A 23,927-nucleotide genomic window follows, 5' to 3' on the forward strand; every position below is an offset into this window, starting at 1 on the left:
AGCCACTCAACGAGAACTCAATTGAGTGTCTTAAGGAATCTAACCACCGTCAATACAAGTAATGAAGAATCCATGGAAGAAGGGCTACGATTCTCTGGGTCTGGAGAAGAGGAGAAACCACCTTCCCCTCCAAGATCTAGTGGTATCATTGATATAGCCTGGGGATTTTTTGGTCTCTAAACTAGCAACGATAAGTAAGCACAATCTGCGGGTACAGGCTTGTCAACCAGTGCTAGACTATGTCCAAGACAAGAATTAGCTACCCAACCTTCAAGTTCTAGGTTGTTTAACACTGACACCCCTAGAATGAGAAGAGACTTGGAAAGCACTTCTTCCCAACCTTAGAGGAAGTAGAATTAGATTTGAAAAGGGTTGAAGTAGAACGACAACTGCGAGAATTGAGCTTAAGGAAACAAGAGCTCGATACTCGAAGGGCGAGGGCTAAACAAAAGGAAATGGGAAATATGAATCCATTTCAATCACATGGCAAGGAACCATAAATAGTCATGGGTAGGACTAAGGGAGACATCTCAAATTTAGAGCCCATTAATGAAGAGCCAAGATCGGAGGAAGGATTTGATACCCAAAACGAAGGAGATAAAGTAATGGACCACCTATACACCAAGAAAGACATAGAGAAAATGATCAATCATCCCACGTTCTTACAAGAAATGGAGCTCTTGATTCTACAAAGACAAATGGAGGCTGCTAATAATGAGCAGGGCCAGACTGAGGTGGCTAGACCTACCCCTAGACTCGAAATGCCTAGAAGAGCCAATGCTGGAAGAGGATGAGGTCTAGGTATAGGAGGGGGGAGTAGCTCCTCAAAGATTAATGAGACGAATCCAAATGTAGATCTTAACGCAGCCACAAGGACAGATTTGTTGAATATGGCTGGAAGAGGACGAGGTCTAGGTATGGGGGGGAGTAGCTCCTCAAAGATTAATGAGACGAATCCAAATGTAGATCTTAACGCAGCCATAAGGATAGATTTGTTGAATATGGCTGCAAAAATGGGTCGAGGAATGGTCAAGGAATTACGCACTGCTCTAGAATCCAGACCATCCCAAATGAAGCCACACATCATTTCCAAGCTCATACAAAAATTCTTAGGGCATGGAGACCCAATCCAACATGTCGAGATCTTTGAGTCCACATGCAAAACCTGTGGGCGAGGAAGTGATGTAACCACCATGATTCATGCCTTCTCACTAACCCCCTAGGAGGAAAAGCTCATCAATGGTTTTGAACCCTCAAGCCAAAAGATAAGATCAACTTCACTCGGCTCAAGAATGTGTTTGTGCCAAGCTTTCCCCAAAGTGGTGACAGATGGAGCCATGTGGCATAACTGCATAATATCAAACAAAAAGAAAATGAGTCTATGTGAGACTATGTATCCCAGCTAAAGCACTTGAACTCAAGATGTAAACTACAGGAGAGGCTAACTAATGATCAGTTATTGCCCTACTTCCAAGAGGAGTCCGAGATCACAAAATGCATGATTTAGTGTTAACCCAACCGGCTACTGTGGATGCATGTTGTAAGTTGGCAATCAAATATGAAGACAATATGCTTGAATGGCCACAACTTGAAGATGTCAAGGCAGCTTCTATAGCAATGACTTGATAAGTTTCAAGTCACCAAGACACAGGAACTCGGAGTAAGCAAGTTGCGAACACGACTGTGGATGAACTCAGTAATGCCATACTGGACAAATTGAAGGTGAAGGATGGAAGAGAAGCATTGGGCATACTCATCTTTACCCTCGTAGAGATCTGGTATGGTATTCTATATGCAGAATGAATCACACTACCACTAAATGCCCACAATTAAGAGTAAGGCCATTACTCTATGTGCTCATTGTGTAAAATTAGGGAACCATGACACTTCCATGTGCAAGTATCCAAGATTCCAAACTGTAGCACAACTGTCGACACCCAGAGCACCACTGGCTTTACCAACACCACCCATGCAAATCACTACGGCTGTAGAACAACCAAACCCATCCTATTTACCTAGGGGCATGTTTTGAATACAGGACACGTCACCTCAGCCTCATAATGCAAAGGCACAATCCTCATTTGTGCTAATCGAGCTCTTGTGTACTCCTTGCTCTTTCTCTTTTATGTGTGTGTGTGTGAGTGAGAGAGAGTTGAGAGAGGATTAGCTTACAGTTCTTTGTGTGCCTCCCTAAACTTTGTGAGAGATAGTGTAGAGAGTTGAGAAAGGATTAGCTTGTAGTTCTTAGTGTGCCTCCCTATGCTTTGTGAGAGATAGTGTAGAGAGTGAGAGAGGTGTGTCCTTGTGAGAGGCAGTGTAACAACTTCTTGGTGGCAGCAAGAAGGTGAGACGTGGGAGAGCAGAGCTAGCGACCACTAGTGGAGCTTACAAATCATGGAGATCGCAAGCTAGGAAGCAAGGTAAGTATGCCCATGGCGGTTGTAGCCTATTTTGTTCTCAATGTGAATGAATGAGAGTTATGTAGGGGAAGAAACAAGCCATATAGACACACATGCACACATGCACACTTTGTATTCCGATTGACCCTTTGTATTCCGGCTTCCATTCTTGCATTTTGCTTCTTAATATCTTTTACATACCACAACATCGCATGGGTTGAGTAATAGTAATACCTAAGGTTCCAAGAAAAGCCCTATTATATCTCTATTCTTTAAAAGTTTCATAAGGAACCTCTCTCTCCAAATATCAACGATCTCTTTGAACCTCACACTCACTAAAAATATCAACGATCTCTTTGAACCTCTCTCTCCAAATATCAACGATCTCTTTGAACCTCACACTCACTAAAAAACCCAAAATACACATAATTGGATTATAATGCATACTCCCCAGACATTCAATATCTCATCAAATTTTCCTCTCTTTGATTGCTAAAATTGTGATTTCAAATGTGAACTCATGAATTTGATTCATAACCAAACCTAATTCTCATTTCCAAAACAACAACTGAAACCAATATAAATGGTCTAGCTTCATAATCTCAAAAGAAACTAAATCTCTAATATAATCAAAACACCCCAAATCAAGAATTGCACTTACCCAAGAGTCTCCCCATGATCCACACACACACATAAGCATATCTGTGAAGCAATCCAAGTATTATACCACTAGGTTAAAGGTGCATTTTGTTATCATTAGGCACCCCCAACCATAGGCTCCAAACGGAATACACAACATGAAGCTACCCTCAATCTAGAGATCACACAATTTTGGCCTAGTCTATATCCCCTCTAGCCATGTATGTCTCATAATATGCACCCCTATTCTACATCCTCTAGGCATGCATGTCTCATAACATACACCTAGTCTGTTGAAAATAACAAGTGATGTTGGGTAAATGTTAGGGGGAGCACTATGTGACCCTCAAATGATGTAAGGGTTGCATTAATCATAGAACCAAGTATCAAAGGCCCAAATGGGAGGCCAAAAAAATATGCCGAGAAGAAGGTGAGAAAAGGCCCAAGTGGGAAGGAGTATGTGCAATATCGACCACCACAAAGGCCAAAAACCAAATGTCGAGAAGAAGGTGAGAAGAGGCCCAAGTGGGTGCTCATCACTTCCAGGGAAGTGATCCTCAAATCTAGACCATATTAGGGGATGGTTTAATCAAGCTTATGAGTCACAATTAATGTCTAATGGAGATGTACTCAAGCCTGTATAAAGGGCCTCTATCTAATGGAATGTCATATGAGCTTTTTGCTAAATCTCTTGTCTTGTCATTATGCTATAGTTTTGTCATTAGGCCTAATCTCTTTCTTGCATTCTTATTACGTGAAAATGTTGATACTACATTTCTACACACCCTAATCCTCTCTACGTATGAGCTTTTTGCTAAATCTCTTGTCTTGTCATTATCTAAGTTTTGTCATTAGGCTTAATCTCTTTCTTGCATTCTTATGATGTCAAAATGTTGATGCTACATTTCTACACACCCTAATCCTCTCTACTTATGAAATTCAACTTGGTATTGAAGCCAACCATCATTCCTTGATCATCTATACATCCTAGGACAATAGCAAAATCATTAGCATCCTAATTATGCAATTAAACCTATTTTTTCCCTCTTTTTCCAAGCTCCAAAATCGTCAAGAATCAAAGGGTTTGGACTCATCTACTGCAAGAAGAAGACATCATTTGGAGCAACTACATCAACTCAAGGGGCTTCAAATCATCTAAGGGGGAGTGAAGTGATCAACATAGTCACCACTCAAAAAGCATCCAATAGTAGGTAGTGACAAATTTCCAATAGCAAAGGGTAAAATCATCACTTTTCTCATGGAATCTTATAAGGTTTTAACCCATGGCCTTATCATATATCATGTAAAGGATGTACATGTTGTTTTGTTGAGCATAAACAACAAGTATTTGAGCTTTAATCTTCAAATTATTCTCTAGTTTATTAATTAAAAATACCTCTATTAATAGAGAGATTAGTGCTAATCATAATCAATTTTTTGAGCTATTAAGGGTTTAACTCTACCATTGGGGTGTTTGTTAAAGCCTTGTGCATCATCAAATCCATTTTCCTCATGGGTTTGTTGCTCTACTTTAGTCTCCCGAGACAAGGTATTGTTTGGTTTGGTAATTTTTAAAATTGGGAAGGGTTAACCATATAAGATTACTCCTATTTCATTTCTCTCTCTCTCTTTGTAAGGGACTAGATACTATCATTAGGTCACTCCATTTCTAAGAACTTCCCATCCTCATAAAGAAATCATGAAAACTCCACTCATAGTTGATAAATTTAATGGTGATGGTTTCCATACATGGCAAGTAAGGTTAAATTTATACTCATGAAGGATGGACTTTGGGGAGTTGTGAGTGAAAGAGAGAAGTTTCCTAGATTCAAAGGAGAAGGAGAAAAGTTTTTATCTCGGAAGAGATGAGAGAGTCCTAGCCATCATTGCATATTAGGACTAGGAGAGAGTTTCATCCATCATATTGCATTGGAAAAAAATTTCAAAAGGAGAATGGGATGAACTAGAAAAGTTGTTTGGTGCCAAATAAAATGACTCAAAAACTAGTTTAAAAATTCAAGAAAGTGAGTCACCTCAACCTCACTTAAATAAAATGAAAAGTTTCATGCAACAACGTGCATGTGTTGGACCTCCAATGGATGCGGAAGATGCCATAACAATCCTTCTCAATGTAGCCATTTATATGGTAGAGATTGTGTGGATGTACGCTAATAATGGATCGGGCCACTTTTTCCCTCTTTAGGAGGTTTTTTCTCCCGAGCGTATGTATGCACTCTTATGATTGTGTGTGAGTGACCTTATCATGTCACTTCACTTGTACTTCACTCATTCTTATTAATCTACTTTGCGTGTTGTGCTTCCATCTATCTCTTCTTGCTTGCTGTATCTATGTGTGGGTTGTTACTTTGATCTCCGCCCCAATAAATAATATCAAAGCTATTATTAGAGAAGATCTTGGCTCTCACCTCCTTATCATCTTCTTCTCATTATTATTAGAGAGAGAGAGAGAGAGAGAGAGAGAGATCATTAGCATGTGTTATGGTGATATTACATCTTATTGTTGATATGAAGTGGAAAAGAGAACCAAAATGAGCTAGCATAAAATGCATTATAAGCACAAATTGTCTTCATCAAGAAAAAATAAGCACAAATTGTCTTCATCAAGAAAAAATAAGAGATTAGTTACAAAAGTGAATTACATTCGAATTAATAACAATGTGAGTTGCTTTTAAATTGAATTAATAATAATTTTGCATGTGTATTGGCTTTTGGAATAACAAAAAGAAATGGTAGAGCCTTGTTACCAATCCTAAATTGTAATTTACAAATGGGACACATCTTGATAGAGACAAAATACAAAAATTAATATAAAATGTAGATGATAAAAATTAAACTTTATAAAGGTAATACATGAAAAAATAAGGTTCCCAATTGTTGATATGTGTCCACACTTCCATGTAATAGCATGTGCTTATACTTGCCTAATGTTTAATTATTCACAAAAGAGCACGAGAGTCATATTTTGTATATAATTTAGTTTTTATGTAATTATTTTTGCATATCATTCACGTTCTTTTTGAAATATTCATATCAAGGCAACATTTAAAATATGAGATTCTTATATCCTAGATAAGGTTTTGTTGTTAATTAGATCGCTATTTATGGTGTCATGTTAATGAGATTCAAACCACATCGGTGTTCAAACCACAAAGTCATTTCGACATATAGTTTTTTAAATTCAAAACAAGATTCTTATATCTTGGATAACGTTTTGTCATTAATTAGATTGTTATTTATAGTGTCATGTTAATGAGATTCAAACCACATCGGTGTTAGACCTATAGTTTTTTAAATTCAAAACAAGATACCATTGTATCATATTTAGCATGGGCTCTTAAAGCTTGTGCATTTTTACAAGATTGGATGAAGTGTGTCAAATGGTTGGTAGTCTAGACTTACACACACATGTGTATGCACACAACACAACACACACACACACACACACACACACACACACATGTGCATGCACACAACACAACACACATGTGCACACGCACGCACACGCACGCACGCACACATGCATGCGCGCACACGCATGTACATGCATATGCACACATGCACACTCACACTCACACAAATGCACACACACACACACAAGTTTAGAGTAGTTCATAATTAATACCATGATGAACAAGAAGCCTTGAAGTTGACAACCATTGTACCTTTAAAAGGTAGATTTTCTTGAAGAAGGGAAAAAAAGTAATAAGAATCAATGTTTTGAAAAGTAAAATGAATGAATCTTGCCAAAGTGGTTTTTTAAAGTTAGGTCTTTCCTAGTTTAAAGTTAGGTCTTTTAAAGTTGTTTTTTTAAGTCAGGCCTTTCCTAGTTTCAATGAATATAGTGACAAATGTTTTTCCAATTTTCTATGTCTCCTTGCAATGTTCCAATTTTCTGTCTCTCCTACTAATGTTCCATTTTTTGTTTGTCTCCTAGTAATTTTATGTCTCTCCTAGTAATGTTCCAATTTTCTATGTCTCCCAGCAATGTTCTTATTCACTTTTCTTTATCTCCAATAGAAACGATATATTTATGGTGTCTTTGTTGATTTCTTTAAGTTTTAAGCATATGTCAAAAATTTCTCCTCATTTGACAAGACTTCCAAATTAAGCTACACATCACCATTGTGTACAAGCCTTTGAGTAGGTTCATAACACAAAATATATTTTAATAAATTGTGACTTTTTCTTATTGAAAATAGTAAGGTTACATCAAGATGATGGACCTATCTTGTGAGTAAGTTGCAAGGATATTATGCATGCATCGTTTTGGGAATCAACATATAAACGAACCCTAGGCAACTCTAAAAGTGACCTTTATTATTTCTTGCTTTAGTGAGGGCTCTTAAACACCTAATGACCATCTACATTTATACAAAAACTATTAAATAGGAGTACCAATATTATTATTATGAGTTGAGGATATTATGCATACATCATTTGGAATCAACATGCAAACAAACACTAAAGTGGCAACTCTAAAAGTGACCTTTATTATTTCTTGTTATATTGATGGCTCTTAAACACCTATTGACCATCTACATTTGTGCAAAAATGATCAAATAGGAGTAAATGTGCTCAAATTTCTATTGCATCAATATTAATCTACTCCTTTGTGATGGTAAATTTTTAAGTAATTATGATGGAAATCTTCATTTCCTACTAATTACAAGGATTGATTCATTTTTTCAAAATAGAGAAGCCATGTAGAATGGATATACATTATTTCTCGTAATTGTCCCAAGGAGGTTAAAAATCATAAATCTCATCTAGAGTGATTAATTTAGTACTTTTCTTAAAAAATTGCTAACGAATTCATCTTCATACAATGCAAGAAGGTGCAGCATTACAAAATTTATAGTTAGATCATGTTCTGTACATCCTTCAATCTTTGAAAATCTTGATACCATATTGTAATAAGTGCTTAGGCACACTGTTTCTCTAATGGTGAAGGTTGTATAGTTTCAAATTAATCAAGCAAAAATTAAGGCCTCACATGATGGTTACTTTTTGAATTGGTGGAGGGGATTAAGTGTTGCAAGAAAGTGGTGGTGGTTAGAAAGTACAGAACTTGGTAGTGGTTCATGATTGGAGATTGTTATGTGATCATGCCTTAAATTAAAAGGGAGTATAACTATGAAAGGTGGGGTAAGTCTTTAATAATATATTAAAAAGACAAAGAAATTGTTTCCCAAAAGAAAGGCACAACTTTTAAAAAAATAAAAGCATTGGGATGCTTAAGAAAAAGTGTCATGGCAAGGAGATGGATATGCTCATGGTATTTGTTGTAGTTTTTTTGGGAGTTCTTTTTCTAGTTTAAGTGGCTTGATTCTTTTTTAGAGAGATTTTTGTATTATCCTTTAAGCTTAGATATAGTGATAACTTTTGTCCTATTAATCTTAGATTTGTAGACTATCTTCTATAGAAAGAAGACACCTTAAAAAATTTTCATGATAAAATTTGATGTCTCTAGCACATGGTAACATCTAAATACATTGATGGCCCTTGTTTTGGTGCAAGAATACCATGCCCATTGTTTTTCATGAGCCATCTCCACACACATGCTTGAGTTAAAGCAACAATACATATTTTTTTAGTACACAGAAATCATCTACTAAATTGTGATGACATATATGTAGAATTTATGGAAAAAAATACCCTCTTCATTAGTAGTGGTTGTTGATAGTGCACTTGTCTCTAAGGCAAACAATGTGGATAGATGCTCTTCCATGCGTGCACACATTTTGTTAGGTCATAGATGGATGAAACTCATCACGCCCCTGTAGTATAATGTAGGTAGCACGTTGGTGTGGGGAAGGTGTCATGTAGGATCATGGATGGATGTAGCCAAGTTTTCGAAGTTCCTATGGTCTATAAGAGGAAAAGGATACATATGTAATAACTAGTGTCATTTTACTAAAACCTTGTAAGAAATATTTTTGACTAAAACCTTGTGTCAATCCTTCTTGCCATGTGTTGAGGAGGAGCTAGGTCATTATGAGAAAGCAGTTTCTTCATACTTTCATCGAAATACGATTGTTTTTTCGAAAAAATACAAGCAAGTTCTCCAGACTTTCATCAAATTCCAACAACTGGGTTTTGAAAATTTTGGAGGAGGCATGACAAGGATTTTCCCAAAAATGAGGAGGCTCTAGGTTGAAGGAAAAGCATGGGTTCCGAGACCTTTAGGGCGTGTGCATTGTGAAAGCACTTACCTTCTTGAGTCATCTTCTTTGGGAGCATTGTGAGCACACCTTTCTTGAGTCGTCTTCTTCTTTTGTTGGGTAGTGGGTGGGCACATGTTGATGCTTATCCTGGCTATTACTTGTGGGCAAGGGGCCATTGGTGGGTTGTACACATTGGCCAAAGTGGGCGGCGGGCGGGGGAGGGCGAGATAGGCGGGGATGGGAGGAGAGGGGAGGGGCGGGGCGGGGCGGGGCGGGGCGAGGGGGCCCGTATGCGGGTCGGTGCGAACCACACAAAAGAGAGGCAGGTGCGGCCCACCTGGGGGGGGGGGCACCGTTTCGCCTTGTAACGAGAAAAAGAGACAAGTGTACTTCGAGGTCGGCGAGGTTTGCTCGCTCCACTGACTCCTTCAAATCTCGCCCTCTTAAATTAACTAAAGTGCAAAGCTCGCTTCTGACACGACTCATTATAAATTATTAGTTACTGCACTTGGAAGTTTGGTTTCCACCCTCGCAGCAGGACCAACCTTATCGGCCCCCCTTCGCCCACATGCGCCTCTCGCACACGGTGGCCCTCCTTGAAAGCGCCTCGCTCGCCCCCTCTTTCCCTTTGCTTTTCGTGCATCTTCAACGCATCGCTTTCTTGCACAGCCCTCTGTTGCTTTCATTTCAAGTCGCATCTCTTGCTTCATCTTTCTTCTCATAGATCGATCTTGCCCCCCTTCAGCTATGGCGGACACTCACAACGCTCCTTCATTTTGGACATTCTCACGAGCTTAGCCTCTCAAAGCAGTCGATGTCTCCTCCACTTCCTTAGCTCCACATTTGCACCACGCAGACATGGCTTCACACCCTCCAACAGAGAGCAGCAGTCTCCTCATCTCTGCCGCAAAGCTTGTTATCATCCTCTCTTCACTCTCTTTTGCCTCCATAGCTGGCTTCTATCTGCACCCCTTCCTGCTTCCCGTCGCCACAGAGTCCATGCCCCAGCTATGGTCTCTCTTGCAAGGCTGGCTCACTGCCCCTCTCCTCTTCGTCCTGCTCAACTTCGTAGTTGGGGCTCTCTACCTTAGCTCCAAAATGATGCCACGAGACAGGGGGCTGCCGGACGGCACCGCCCTGTCGGAGACGGACGACGGATTTCCGGACGGGGTGTCCGACGTGAAGCGCCCGGAATCAAAGACCGCCGTGCGGGCTCGATTCGAAGGGAAGCCGTTCACGCGGCTGGTGAGAAGCAAGTCGGAGCAGATCGCTCCACCGGCCAAGAGGACGGAACACGCGGGCTCTCGCTTGAAGAAGGCCGGCACGTTCGAGTCGACGTCGCACAGCCCTGTTGCCGTGAAGCCGGTGGTAGTGGCGGATCCGGCGGAGGACGAGCAGTCTGCGGCAGGCAGCGAAGAGGTGGACAAGAAGGCCGAGGACTTCATCGGCAGGTTTTATCAGAGAATGAAGCTTCAGCGTCTGGATTCGCTGCTGCGAAATCAGCAGAGCTTACAGCAAGGGTCGGCAATGTAACCATGGTCTACTATTGTCAGACTATGGTTAGTAGACCATAGTCTTCTAATGTTACCACCAACCACTGCCTTTGTCACTTAGTTGCTTATCTTTGAAGTTTTCTTCTCTCTGTGCTTGCGTTGCTAGATACGAGTATTTTCCTTCATCACATTTGAGTTGCCTTGTCTGGTCTCAAAACATCTCCATGCCATAATGTTTAGCCCAACCAATTAGTTCAAGTTTAATATGTTGAACTTGTCATTAAGCCTTGATAAATAGACTCTTTTGCAAGTCTTCCTAAGCTAATTAATGTTAGGAGGATTCTTGTGGATGCCTTTAGATTGGTGGTCGTAGCCAAATGTGGAGCTTCTTCTGGCTGTTTCTTTGCGGTAGGTTGAACGAGTGGAGATCTCCTATGTATGAATTACGTGGGGTGCCAACTCAATCTGAGAGTGGTATAGTCTCCCTTATATGCATGGTTTTATTTTTCTTAGGAGAAGTCTCTTTTCTCCACGACCCCATGCGAACCAGAGTACAAGGTCTCAGCGTTTTGTGGAATTGAAGAAAATTATTTCATCCTGATTTTATAATATATATTGTTCTTGTTGAGAAGACATATCCAAGCAACCCCGTGCATTCACAAGTACTTGGATCCAAGGATATTATGCTAATTATTCACCACAAATTCCTCCACGAAGTGTGCAATATCAAAGAATCATCACAAAGGTTATACATGAACTAATCACTAATGCAAGGATATTACCCAACAAGTGATGCAAGCAAATTTATTCTGTGCACGCTTCTTAAGACAGCAAAAAGCAAAATAAATGAACCAAAACTTTCAACACTAACTTGGACTCAAGAGTGATTTTCGATTACTTGGACTCCGGAGAGGTCTTTCATTACTTGGACTCGAGAACGATCTTTGATTTTGATGGAAAAAAGAAAAGAATCAAAGATTTCAACACTGACTTGGACTCAAGAGTGACCTTTGATTACTTGGACTCGAGGGAGGTCTTTGATTACTTGGACTTGAGAGAGGTCTTTGATAACTTGGATCTTTTGTGCTCGTGTGCGTGTGTGCTTCCGCACCACCGTCAAAGTTTTGAACCTAGCACCTCTTGCATGAAACTTCAACATCTTTCGGCTAGGTTGTATCTTCATTGGCTAGTGTAGAGGATCTTCTTTAAGAGAGCTTGTCTTGAATGCGCTAGGTTGTATCTTCATTGGCTAGTGTAGAGGATCTTCTTTAAGAGAGCATGTCTTGAATGGTTGAAGTGAGAGATCTAAGCTTTAGAAATCTTGTTTTATATGGTAGAGAAAACCTTTGTTGTAAGGTTGGGACGAGTTGATGTTAGGGCCCAAAGGTGTTGGAAAATAAATAATTATGTGTAAACATGTCATTAACCAATTAGTCCAAACAGAATGTGATGTCAATGTGATGTTCAATGACACAACAGCTATATGATAGGGTTCTGTTTTGTCGCTAAGCTATACATGAGTTCAACGCAATTAAACACCTGTGCACATGTAATGTGTTCCGGCTCAGTGCTCACGAAAAATGGTTTTTTAAGCAAGCGAAAAAACCCCTTACTTCTAATTCAAGCCAGGATTTCTATTATAGGCCGGTTTTCAAATGGTGCCATGTCAAGTACGTCGGTTTTTCAAAGCCAAAACAACAATCATTTCGGTTTTTAAAAGAGAAGCTCTTAACTAACCAAAAACCATTTAAAAAACACAACTTTAAAACTAAACCTCTTTTAGTATGTTGCCAAACAAAGCTATTTGTATAAAATAACCACTCACAGTCGAGACCAACTCAAATTTCCTCCCGCTTTTCCATTTTGTAGCCATTGAGAATACCTCCAAGAGTCCAATGCGGGTCCAATGCATGTTGACACATAACCGATCACGCAGCTCACACCACCACCGTTTCTTTTAATAACTAACCCAGTAAAAGAGCAGCGACGTCTCCTCTTACCCCATCACTCCACGCCTTGGGGGGTGGGGTCTTGCAACGGCTAGAACTTGGGTATATAGTATATACTATATATATTTTATGTCCTTTAAAGCAAGGACATACTCATACATAACCCTTGAAAAAAAGGAAAGACTTTTGTCCTACCGTGAATATCAAGTTTTAGGATCAAATTTTCTCCTTTTTGAAAAAGGATTAGATAAATTTTTTTTTCCTTTAGGTCCAAAGTTTGCCTTGATAAAATACACTAAAGGTCGGTTTTTCGTGAGCAGAATACGGCTTGCTCCAACCTCAAGCGAGACAGACGGCAATCTTTCAACGTCAGTGGGGCAACGGACGACATCCAATCCAACAGATGTATAATACAAACCTTAGCAAATTCAATGTGATTATAATATACCGTAATGCATGTGCTTTTTTAGAAGCACCTTGCTTTTAGCCTTTACATTGCGAGCTTAAGAGCTTTTCACCTCATGCAAAATATATTATATCCCTATTAATGATTAAAATATTAGCATCATGCAAAGAATATTCTATCATTAATTATTAAACCATTAAATATTCATGTACCATGTATCTATTACATATTAACTATGGACAACCAAGGCACAAGGAGAGGAGAGAAAAAAGAAATTGTAAGATTCCTCCTTCCATCTTTTGAGGTGTAAAGGTATTCTCAATGTTTTCACTTCTCAACCCCTCTCAAGCTTGAGAAGTTTCTAAATTAAGTGTTTATAATACAAATCAAGCTTTCTTAAGAGTTGTAATGAACAATTAAGAAAAGTTTACATTTATGCTTAAATTAGGATGCTTTTTATGTTTATCTCTCTCTCCCCAAAAGAATGGTCATTCCTATGACCAATTCTCTATTGAAATAATGCTTCTTATTGATAAAATCTCAATTCACAAATCAAACTCTAGGCTTGTGAAGCTAGAGGTTAAGAAAGGGCTTTTTATACTTTTATGCTTCTAAAATTATGATAATCTTATGATTTAAATCTAGGCTTGTGAAGCTAGAGGTTAAGAAAGGGCTTTTTATACTTTTATGCTTCTAAAATTATGATAATCTTATGATTTAAATCTATAAATTAGATTTAAGTTTAGAAGATAGTTATACTATCATAATTGTATTACTAAGTTTATTCTTTTCAAAAATATTAAAAATTATCAGTAATAGCAGCGGAGCTATGGCAAATTTTTTAAGAAATTGATACATAATTCATTCTTATGCATAACGTGAAAAGAGGACTTCCTACCATATTCTAGGATTGGTCATCCTGTGCTAAAAGAATGATTTTCATCACATTCAATGGAAAACTAATTTTTAAGGTTTATGCATAATTAAATAATTAAGAAAAGACAAAATTATGGTAATTTTATTTAAATGATAAAAGAGGAATTCCCATGACATTTGGAATTCAATCATTTAAATGGAAAAAGTGGAATTCTTAGCATATTGAATTAATGGATATTTTTATTAAAATTCAAAGAGTAATTTTAGATAAATTTATTTTATGCATGAGAAATATTTAAATGATAAAAGAGAAATTCCCATGACATTTGGAATTCAATCATTTAAATGAAAAAAGTGAAATTCTTAGCATATTGAATTAATGGATATTTTTATTAAAGAAAAGAGGAATTTTAGATACATTTATTTGATTGATAAAAGAGGAATTCCCATGACATTTAGAATTCAATCAATTAAATGTAAAAAGAGGAATTTCCATTATATTTGAGATCCAAGAAATTAAATGGAAAAAGAAGAACTTTTAGTATAATTCAATTTATGAATATTAATCAAAAGTGGAATTTTGAGCATTATTGAGAAATATGGGTAGAATTGATTTTTGTAAATCCCATGAATCTTTTACTAAAAAAAAAGAAGAATATTGAATATATTCCACTTGAGAAAATTGAGAAACAATATGAAAATATCCCCGTTGAGAAAAAGAACCTTTACGTAGGCCAAGCAATTGGGCAAAAAATTAGAAAAAGTCCCATCGTCGGTATCACAGTAGAAAAAGCTACTAAATGGGAATGAGATGTGATAGGATGTAAATGGATGTGATAAGATGTGAATGGGATGTGATAGGATGTGGTGTGATGTAAATGAATGTGGATGAAATGGGAAGTAAATAGATGTGGATGTGAATGATGAGATGAGAATGAGATGTGAGGTTATGTGAAAGGATGAGATGTAAAGTAAATACATGTGCATGAGATGTGAAGTAAATGGATGTGGATGTGAATGATGAGATGTGAGGTTATGTGAAAGGATGAGATGTAAAGTAAATGGATGTGTATGTGAAAGAATGTGATGTAAATGGATGTGGATGTGAATGATGAGATGAGAATGAGATGTGAGGCTATGCGAAAGGATGAGATGTAAAGTAAATGCATGTGGATGAGATGTGAAGTAAATGAATGTGGATGTGAATGATGAGATGAGAATGAGATGTGAGGTTATGTGAAAGGATGAGATATAAAGTAAATGGATGTGGATGTGGATGTGTATGTGAAAGAATGTGATGTAAATGAATGTGGATGTGAATGATGAGATGAGAATGAGATGTGAGGTTATGTGAAGTGATGTAAATGGATCTGGATGTGATGTGATGTAAATGGATGTGGATGTGGATGTGGATGTGGATGTGATGTGATGTAAATGGATCTGGATGTGATGTGATGTAAATGGATGTGGATGTGGATGTGGATGTGGATGTGGATGTGGATGTGGATGTGGATGTGATGTGGTGTAAAGGGATGAGGATGTGAATGTGATGAGATGTGAATGAAATGTGATGTGATGTGAATATATGTGGATGTGAATGTGAATGAATGGATGGATGTGAATAGACGTGCATGTGAAGGACTGGATGTATGTGGATGAATGAGATGGAATGTGTATGGATGTGACGAGATATGGATGGATGTGGATGTGATGTAATGTGGATGGAATGAATGAGATATGATGTGGATAGATGTGGATGTGATGTAATGTGGATAAAATGTATGTGATGGGATGGGAATGCAATGAATGTTATGGATGTGAATAGAATGTATGTGATGGGATGGGAATGCAATGAATGTGATGGATGTGAATAGATGCGATGAGATGTGAGTGGATGTGAATGTGACATGATGTAAATAGATATGAATGGATGTGATGTGATGTGATGTGATGTGAATCGGCATAGATGTGAATGGATGTGATGAGATGTGAAGTGGATGTGAATGTGACGTGATGTAAATAGATGTGATGTGAATCGGGATAGATGTGAATGGGTGGATGTGATGTGATGTGAATCAGGATAGATGTGAATGGTGGGTGAGATGTGATGTGATGTGAATCGAGATAGATGTGAATGGGTGAGATGTGATGTGGATGTGATGTGAAGTGATGGAAATCGGGATAGATGTGAATGGGTGAGATGTGATGTGGATGTGATGTGATGTGATGTGAATCGGGATAGATGTGATGTGGATGTGATGTGATGTGATGTGAATCGGGATAGATGTGATGTGGATGTGATGTGAATCGGGATAGATGTGAATAGATGAGATGTGATGTGAATGGATGTAATGTGATATGATGTGAATCGGGATAGATGTGAATAGATGAGATGTGATGTGAATGGATGTAATGTGATATGATGTGAATTCGGGATAGATGTGAATGGATGAGATGTGATGTGAATGGATGTGATGTGATGTGATGTGATGTGATCGGGGTAGATGTGAATGGATGTGATGAGATGCGAATGGATGTGATATGATGTGATGTGGATATGGGTAGATGTGAATGGATGTGATGAGATGCGAATGGATGTGATATGATGTGATCGGGGTAGATGTGAATGGATGTGATGAGATGCGAATGGATGTGATATGATGTGATGTGGATATGGGTAGATGAGAATGGATGAGATGTGATGAGACGTAATATGATGTGATTGGATGAGAATGGATGAAGGACGATGGTAATACATATGATTGGATGTGGATTAAGCAATCTGAACTGATGTAGAAGAATGTGGAATAACAGGAAATGATGTGGAACAATGTGAAAAGATGAGAGCTCATTAGAAACTGTATTTATGACCTGTTTTTAAATAATTGTTTTATGTCAAGAATGATGGGGAAGCATTTTGACCATCTTGTGAATGAGGTCGTGGTGGAGACCTAAGTGATAAAGTTGCAACAGCTGTGAGTGACGGAGAGTCAATGGAAGATGTCTCTCGTAGCAAGGTCGGCCGAGGTCTTGACCAACCTCAGTTCGATTTAAATGGTGAGCTTCTGGTACGGTGGATGAGGGACCAAGAAAGCGGCCTATGAGTGAAGCGCTAGGTAACCTGCGAAGGATCCTAGAGGGTGCTGACCATATAGCGCTCGGGCTCTAGGTCGCCGAAGATACCCACGCGTGCATCGAGGAAGAAAATGGAACAAAGTGTTAGAGTTGTTTTCTGAACTCGGGCATGGATCTGGTTGATTGACCTTGCTGGTCCTCAACGGATGAGTCCATGGCTCTTTTATATGGATCTGTTGGGTGATATTTTTTTCCTCTTATTTTTTAGAAATTGAGGATTTCTGAAAGATCCCTGCCCCCCGCGTAACAATCAGTGTCGCAAGTCGTCGAGGGGCTATTTGTCTTTTTTTGTAATTAAGATGGTTTTGTATCAAACCTACTATAAGATGATGGTTCCTTGTGAATGACCACTTGTGTTATGTCTTGTCGATTTAATTTATATCTTTATACAAATTTGGCGTTATTACTGGTCACTTATGTTATAGTCTGAAATGCCCAATGTTTAATTTTGTAGTCTATAAATATAGGACCTCTCATTTTCTAACACTTTATTTTGAAGTTCCTCTCACTTTCAGTACTCATCATTCTATTTCTAGCATTCGTCACTCCCTTCCAGCATGGACCCAAACATGGCATCCGAGAGGTTTCTCAAGTACTTGTTGAAGAGGACCGAGTGGCCTGACAGAGAGGAATTTTTCTTTATCTTCTCCCACGAGATTGACTTTGGAATGACCATCCTCTTGGCAGAAGAGGACTACAGAGGTACTCTTGACTACATGGAGGAGTACATGAGGCCCTGGATTGTCAAGCTACCACAGGAGTACGATGATTGGGTGCAATGCAATCTCCTACAATATATCAACAAGAATGACATGAATTCCCTTAGGAGGTTTGTTAAAACCCTAAGATCTCTCTAGATAATTGTTATGCATAAACATGCATAAATCAGGCATAAACTCAACCACCAAACCACCCCCAACGGTTTTCCCGGAATACGGAAAGCCAAAAGTTTTGGGAAAATGAAAAGACAAAAAAAATTCAAAATGTGAAAGGTCAAAGGTTTCCGGAATACGGAAGGTCAAAAGTTTTTCCGGAATAGCCAAAAGGTTTCGGGAAAACGGAAAGCCAAAGGTTTTCCGGAAGATGAAAAGCCAAAAAAAAATTTCAGAGAATTTTTTACTCAAATCCCGTAATTTTCAAAAATTTCCAGGCTTTTTCCAAGCTTTTTTTGAAATAAATTCAAAAGCCTTTTTTTTGAAATAAAAAACTCATTTTTTTAAAAAAAAATGAAAAAATAAGCTTTATTGGCTTACAGCCAATTTGATTTTTTTAGGGGGGGGCCGATTTTTTTCGCCCGGCTGCAGTGCAGCCCCCCCCGGTCACCTGCGCGTGGAACTGTGAGAGAGAGGGACTCTCTCTTCTCCCCTCTCTCCTCCCTTTCCTCTCCATTTCCATCTCTCCTCCAATCTCTTCTCTCTCTCTCTCTCTGTTAATCAGAGAAGGATTAGCTTAATCTTTAATTAAGCTTTTTAATTAAACTTTTTTAATTAACATATCTTAATCATAATTATCATTAATTATGATTAATGTTAAAAAAATCATTTTAAAGAGATTTTTCACCCAGAAAAGAGAAAGAAAAATCAGATTTGAGAGGCGGAGAGAAGCCCATGCACACGGGAGAGCAATTCATGCATCAACACGCTGTCCCCTACTGAATTTCAGTAGAAATTGACAGAAATTTGATTACATTCTCGCGGAAAAAACTCGCAAAAATGTATAAAAAAATATTTTAAATCAAAAAAATGCTCAAAAAATTCCTAAAAAATTAGGAAAAATTTCTATAAACTCTAGAAATTCAGGAAATCCATTCTACAAAAATATCCACCATAAACTCTATGGTATTTTTGTAAAAAATTCCATTAATGCTTGATTTTAACCATAAAAAATAGGAAAAAATAGCATTAACTCACGGTATTCCCCCGCAACGTCGATTCGTCCATTGAATTGTAGTTACACACGTTCCAATCACCATATCGATGATCCACGTGCAATCCATCAACATAAATCAATAAAAAATAATATTTTATTAATAAATATTAAAATTTACTAAAAAAATCAATAACAATTAAATAGAGATTGCTCTGATACCACTGTTAAAACCCTAAGATCTCTCTAGATAATTGTTATGCATAAACATGCATAAATCAGGCATAAACTCAACCACCCAACCACCCCCGAGCCCAAGGGATGCACACATGAATAATAAATGAAATACATCATACCTCTACCTTGATGTCCCATACCATCAAGAGGTATAACTCCAATCCAATAGCATGTAGCTAAAGTGTGAAATGGTAGAAGAGTAGATATGAACCTCTACACAAGAGAGCATAACATAGCCTTGGCTCATGGAGCCCAAACCTCCAAGCCCCCAAGCCCCCTTGAGTGTGCCCCATGCCCCTATTATATAGGAGGGCCCTCAAGTGACTCTTGACTTTCCATTCCTCATGTGTGACCCTTGGATGCCTGACCCTAACCTTAATCCTTAAGGTTAGTCCTAACCCATGCTCCACTAGAGCTTGTTCCCATGCTCCCATGCTCACAAGCCTAATGTGGGTTAGCCTCCTAGTATATGCACACTTAATGTGTATATAACATAGCACACATAATGTACATATAACAAGGTTGCAAAAATTCCAAGATATTTTCCTCCTTGATGATCACTACAAGCAGATCACCAAGGAGGAGACGCTTGCACTTCAGAGGGGGAAGATTGGCCTTGATTTCCTCTCTTGGGTTTCCACCTTCATATACCTTTGTGGTGAGCAAGACTCTGATGAAGAGGTAGACATGGAGGATGTCTCAATTGGAGGCATGGTACAAGGCAAGGAGGAGGATCCTAAACTTGATGTCCTCAACCAGCTTGTTGAGGCCGTTATGGCCAAAGATCTCCTCCTCCAAATTGAGGCACCTCAATCTTGTGAAGCATCCTCGTCAAAGGCATTGGTGCCATACTCTGGAGAGGCAAGTGCCTCAGCCACAATAGAGGGTGGAGAACAGGTGGGGGAGGGTCCTATTATTGAGGGTACCCTAGATGTACCAGATGTAGTGGGCAAGGGAAAGGAGGTTACACATGAGATGCCGGAGCTTGAGCTTAGTAAGCTCAACTCTGTGGTGATTGAAGGAAAGGAATTCCTCTTTTTACATGACCTAGAAAAGGTCTACAAGCTCAACCAAGCCAAGTGCCTCTCCTTATTAGCGGTGCATGATGAATTTCCCATCGACAACAAGGGCTCAAAGGCTTTGCAACAAGGGCTTGTTCCGATGCAGGGTGGTGTGCAGGAGTTGGTGATGATCCTAAAATCAGCAATTGGAGAGGTTGATCAAATCCTGGTGGACTGAGGAGGAGTTTAGAAAAGCTCAGGAATAATTACCATCGACCAGAGAGTCTGAGGATGCTACATTAGTGTCATTGGAGGAACACAAGTCCTCCATTGACATTTGCAAGCCTGAGGTGGTTGGCTCTGATTTCAAACACATGATAAAATAAATTATGTATGAATCTAATAAATATAATTGATAATACTATTAGAATTTCACTAATCCTCTTTCTTGTGTGCATCATATAGTCTCTGTAGATGCTTGGGTTCAACGTAAAGGTGGCACATGCGAGGGTTTTGGAAGAGATGTTGCGTTGGCCCATTACATGGGTCGTATTGCACCTCAGCACCTTGTTGTGGTGCACAATGCATTCGTTCTTTACGTCCCTACTCTTGGTTTTCATCTTCTGTTAGTGCATGAAGTATGCAAGAATGGCTTTCGGGTGGAATTTGAGGAGCATCAGTTGCTCTACGGGACCGTGAGACTGGCTAGGTTGTTTGGGAAGGCGGTGTGGAGAATGGCACTCTCCTCATTGACAGGTTCTCAGGTCGGAGATCTGTGGTATTTTTGTTTTGGCCACTTAAATGTAAATGCACTATGGCGAGCTTTCCAAGACCAAATGTTGGTTGGCTTACCAGATGTTGGCAGCAGGCAAGGGCGTTGCAGTTCTTGCATACGTGGTAAGCAGCACAGGGAATCCTTTCCGAAGCAGGCTTCCAGGCGGGCTTCAAAACCATTGGAGTTGATTCACACTGACTTGTGTGGACCTCAGGAGACACCATCATTGGGAGGATCTCTCTATTTCATATTGCTTGTTGATGAGTGTACCAGATTCACGTGGGTCCACTTTCTTTCACAGAAGGACCAAGTTTTTGCACGGTTCAAGGATTGGCACGTGATGGTCGAAAAAGAGTCTGGATTGAAGGTAAAGACTCTCAGGGCAGCTGACAAAGGGGGTGAATTCTCTTCGAATGTTTTCCTCAAATTTTGTGCAGATCATGGCATCAAGAGGGAACTGGCCAATACAGGATCGCCTTCAGAGAATGGAGTTGTAGAACACAAAAACAGGACTGTGGCGGAGATGGCAAGGACCATGCTAGAGCATCGTGATCTTCCTCGTCCACTTTGGGGAGAGGCTATGGCAACGGCTGTCCATACCCTCAACCGGTCTCCAACGACTTCAGTACCTAATATGACTCCGTTTGAGGCATACTTTGGCAGGAAACCTGATGTCTCCCATTTTTGTGTTTTTGGGAGCGATGCGTATGTACATATTCCGAAGACGTAGAGGCGCAAGCTTATATTTGTGGGGTATAATTCTCTTTCCAAGGGATATAGATTGTATGATCCAGAGAGGAATGAGATTATTGTCTGCCGAGATGTGGTCTTTGATGAGCATGTTCCAATATCCCCCACTGTCAAGGAGCCGCCACTTCTTGGAGATCCAGAGGAGTCTGATGATGATTCCAAGACCATTGTTCCAGTTGATCAACCACAGTCAGTACAGGAGGTTAAGCCCACAGCTCGAGTAGAGCCCCTGCAACGACAAGAGGCTCCACGATCTATTCGCGAGCGAGTACCCAGGTGGTTGATGGACAGCCTTCGGGAGTTAGGTGTCACGAAGCTACCCTCTGAGTGGTGGACCACAGAGGACGGCCCTCGAAGATCGCACAGAGTCAGCGACAAAAGCAATACAATGGAGCTTCTATAGGTAAACTATGCTTTGATGTCTCGTATTATGCGCGGGACAAGGAGCCCACTTTTGTTAAGGAAGCCCTTTCACAGGATACTTGGAGGAAAGCCATGCAGGTGGAACTTGATGCCATCAAGAAGAACAACACATGGGACTTGGTACCGAGGCCGTCACAAAACAGTCAGTCATTGGTGTCAAATGGGTCTTTAAGACCAAATATGCATTAGATGGATCGGTGGACAAACACAAAGCCAGACTTGTGGCTAAAGGTTATGCTCAGTGGGGCGAGGCATCGACTACGAGGATACCTTTGCACACCGACAGCAAGGATGACCACGATTCGGACCGTTCTTGCCCCTTGCTTCTTCTCAAAGGAGGTGGCATGTGTATCAAATGGATGTAAAATATGTGTTCGTTAATGGTGACCTGCAAGAGGAGGTGTATATGTTGAGCAGCCTCCAAGCTTTGTTGTTCCAGGATCAGAAGGGATGGTTTACAGGTTACTTAAGGCCTTGTATGGTCTTAAACAGGCTCCCAAGGTTTGGAATCAGAAGATTGATTCCTTCTTTGTTCGGACTGGTTTTTAGCGATCGGTTGCAGATCCCAACCTGTATCTCTTTCGGGAACGCGGCATGGCTACGATTATCATCCTTTATGTGGATGATCTCATTCTCACCGGCGGTCATGTGGAGTACATTGGCATGACAAAGGCTACCTTGTCAAAGGAGTTTGAGATGACCGACCTAGGCTTACTCCACTTCTTTTTGGGATTGGAGATCTGGCAGACCCAGAGGGGGTTTTTTGTCTCTCAGCAATGGTATGTTCATGAGTTTCTTGAGGCCTTTGGGATGGAAAAACTGCAAGCCTATTACTTCGCTGATGGACCTAAATACAAAGTTAACTGTTAATGATCCTTGTGAGCCAGTTGATGCCTCGCAGTATCGGAAGTTGGTTGGTTCATTGATCTGGTTGCTGAACACCAGATTGGACTTGAGCTTCTCCGTGGGGCTGTTAAGCTCTTTTATGCAGATGCCATTGAAGTCTCATTGGGACACAGGATTACGGATCTTGCGGTATCTGCAGAGAGTACAAAGGATCTAGGACTCTTTTACACAGGAGGGGATGGAGTTAAACTCCAAGGTTGGAGTGACTCTCATTAGGGAGGAGATCCAGACACGAGGAAATCTACTTTAGGTTACAATTTTACCCTCAGCTGAGGAGCAGTTTCTTGGAGCAGTAAGAGGCAACCAACTATTGCCTTATCTTCGACGACAGAGGCAGAGTACCGAGTTGCTTGTGGTGCTGCTTGCGAGGTTGTGTGGCTGCGGAGGCTGCTAAGCCACAGAAGGAGGCCACAATCATCCAATGTGATAACTAGAGTTGTATAGATATTGCTCGGAACCCGGCCTTCCATGCGCGCTTTGTACGTGAGAAGATCTTGGCTGGTGACATCTTGCTACTTTATTGTTCGACAGAGGACAATGCGGCGGACCTCTTCATCATGAAGTCTCTACCTCAAGCTACGCTCAAGCGGCACTCCAGCTCCCTAGGGTTGATTTCACAACCAAGAGCTGAGAGGGGGTGTTAGAAGTCATATCCTGTCTTTATCAGACACCAGGGCCTCTATTGTGGGTGTGCCCGTCCTTTGTAGGTGTTTTCTCATTTTTCCTCACTCCATGTATTTTTCTCCATTTTTCCCTATTTTTACCAGGTGTGGGAGGCAATTCTTTGCACCTTGGCTGATCCAGACACTGGCCGACTACTGGTCAGGATGTCTTGGATGCTGGCCCACTGCTCCTGCTAGTCCCCGACCTCTCATGTATGCTGGCCG

The 23,927-nt window shown here is 39.9% G+C and overlaps 1 protein-coding gene across 1 annotated transcript; it reads left to right on the top strand.

The window, feature by feature from the left end:
- Positions 1 to 9,756: 9,756 nt before the first annotated feature.
- Positions 9,757 to 10,859, top strand: LOC147608598 (uncharacterized). Its single transcript, XM_086789150.1, has one exon. The coding sequence runs from the start codon at positions 10,082 to 10,084 to the stop codon at positions 10,754 to 10,756; it is 675 nt and encodes a 224-aa protein (XP_086645276.1). The 5' UTR covers positions 9,757 to 10,081; the 3' UTR covers positions 10,757 to 10,859.
- The last annotated feature ends 13,068 nt before the right edge of the window (positions 10,860 to 23,927 follow it).

Source organism: Cibotium barometz, chromosome 53 (genome assembly GCF_041138505.1).
Source record: "Cibotium barometz isolate CiBa-2024 chromosome 53, ASM4113850v1, whole genome shotgun sequence".
NCBI lineage: Eukaryota > Viridiplantae > Streptophyta > Polypodiopsida > Cyatheales > Cibotiaceae > Cibotium > Cibotium barometz.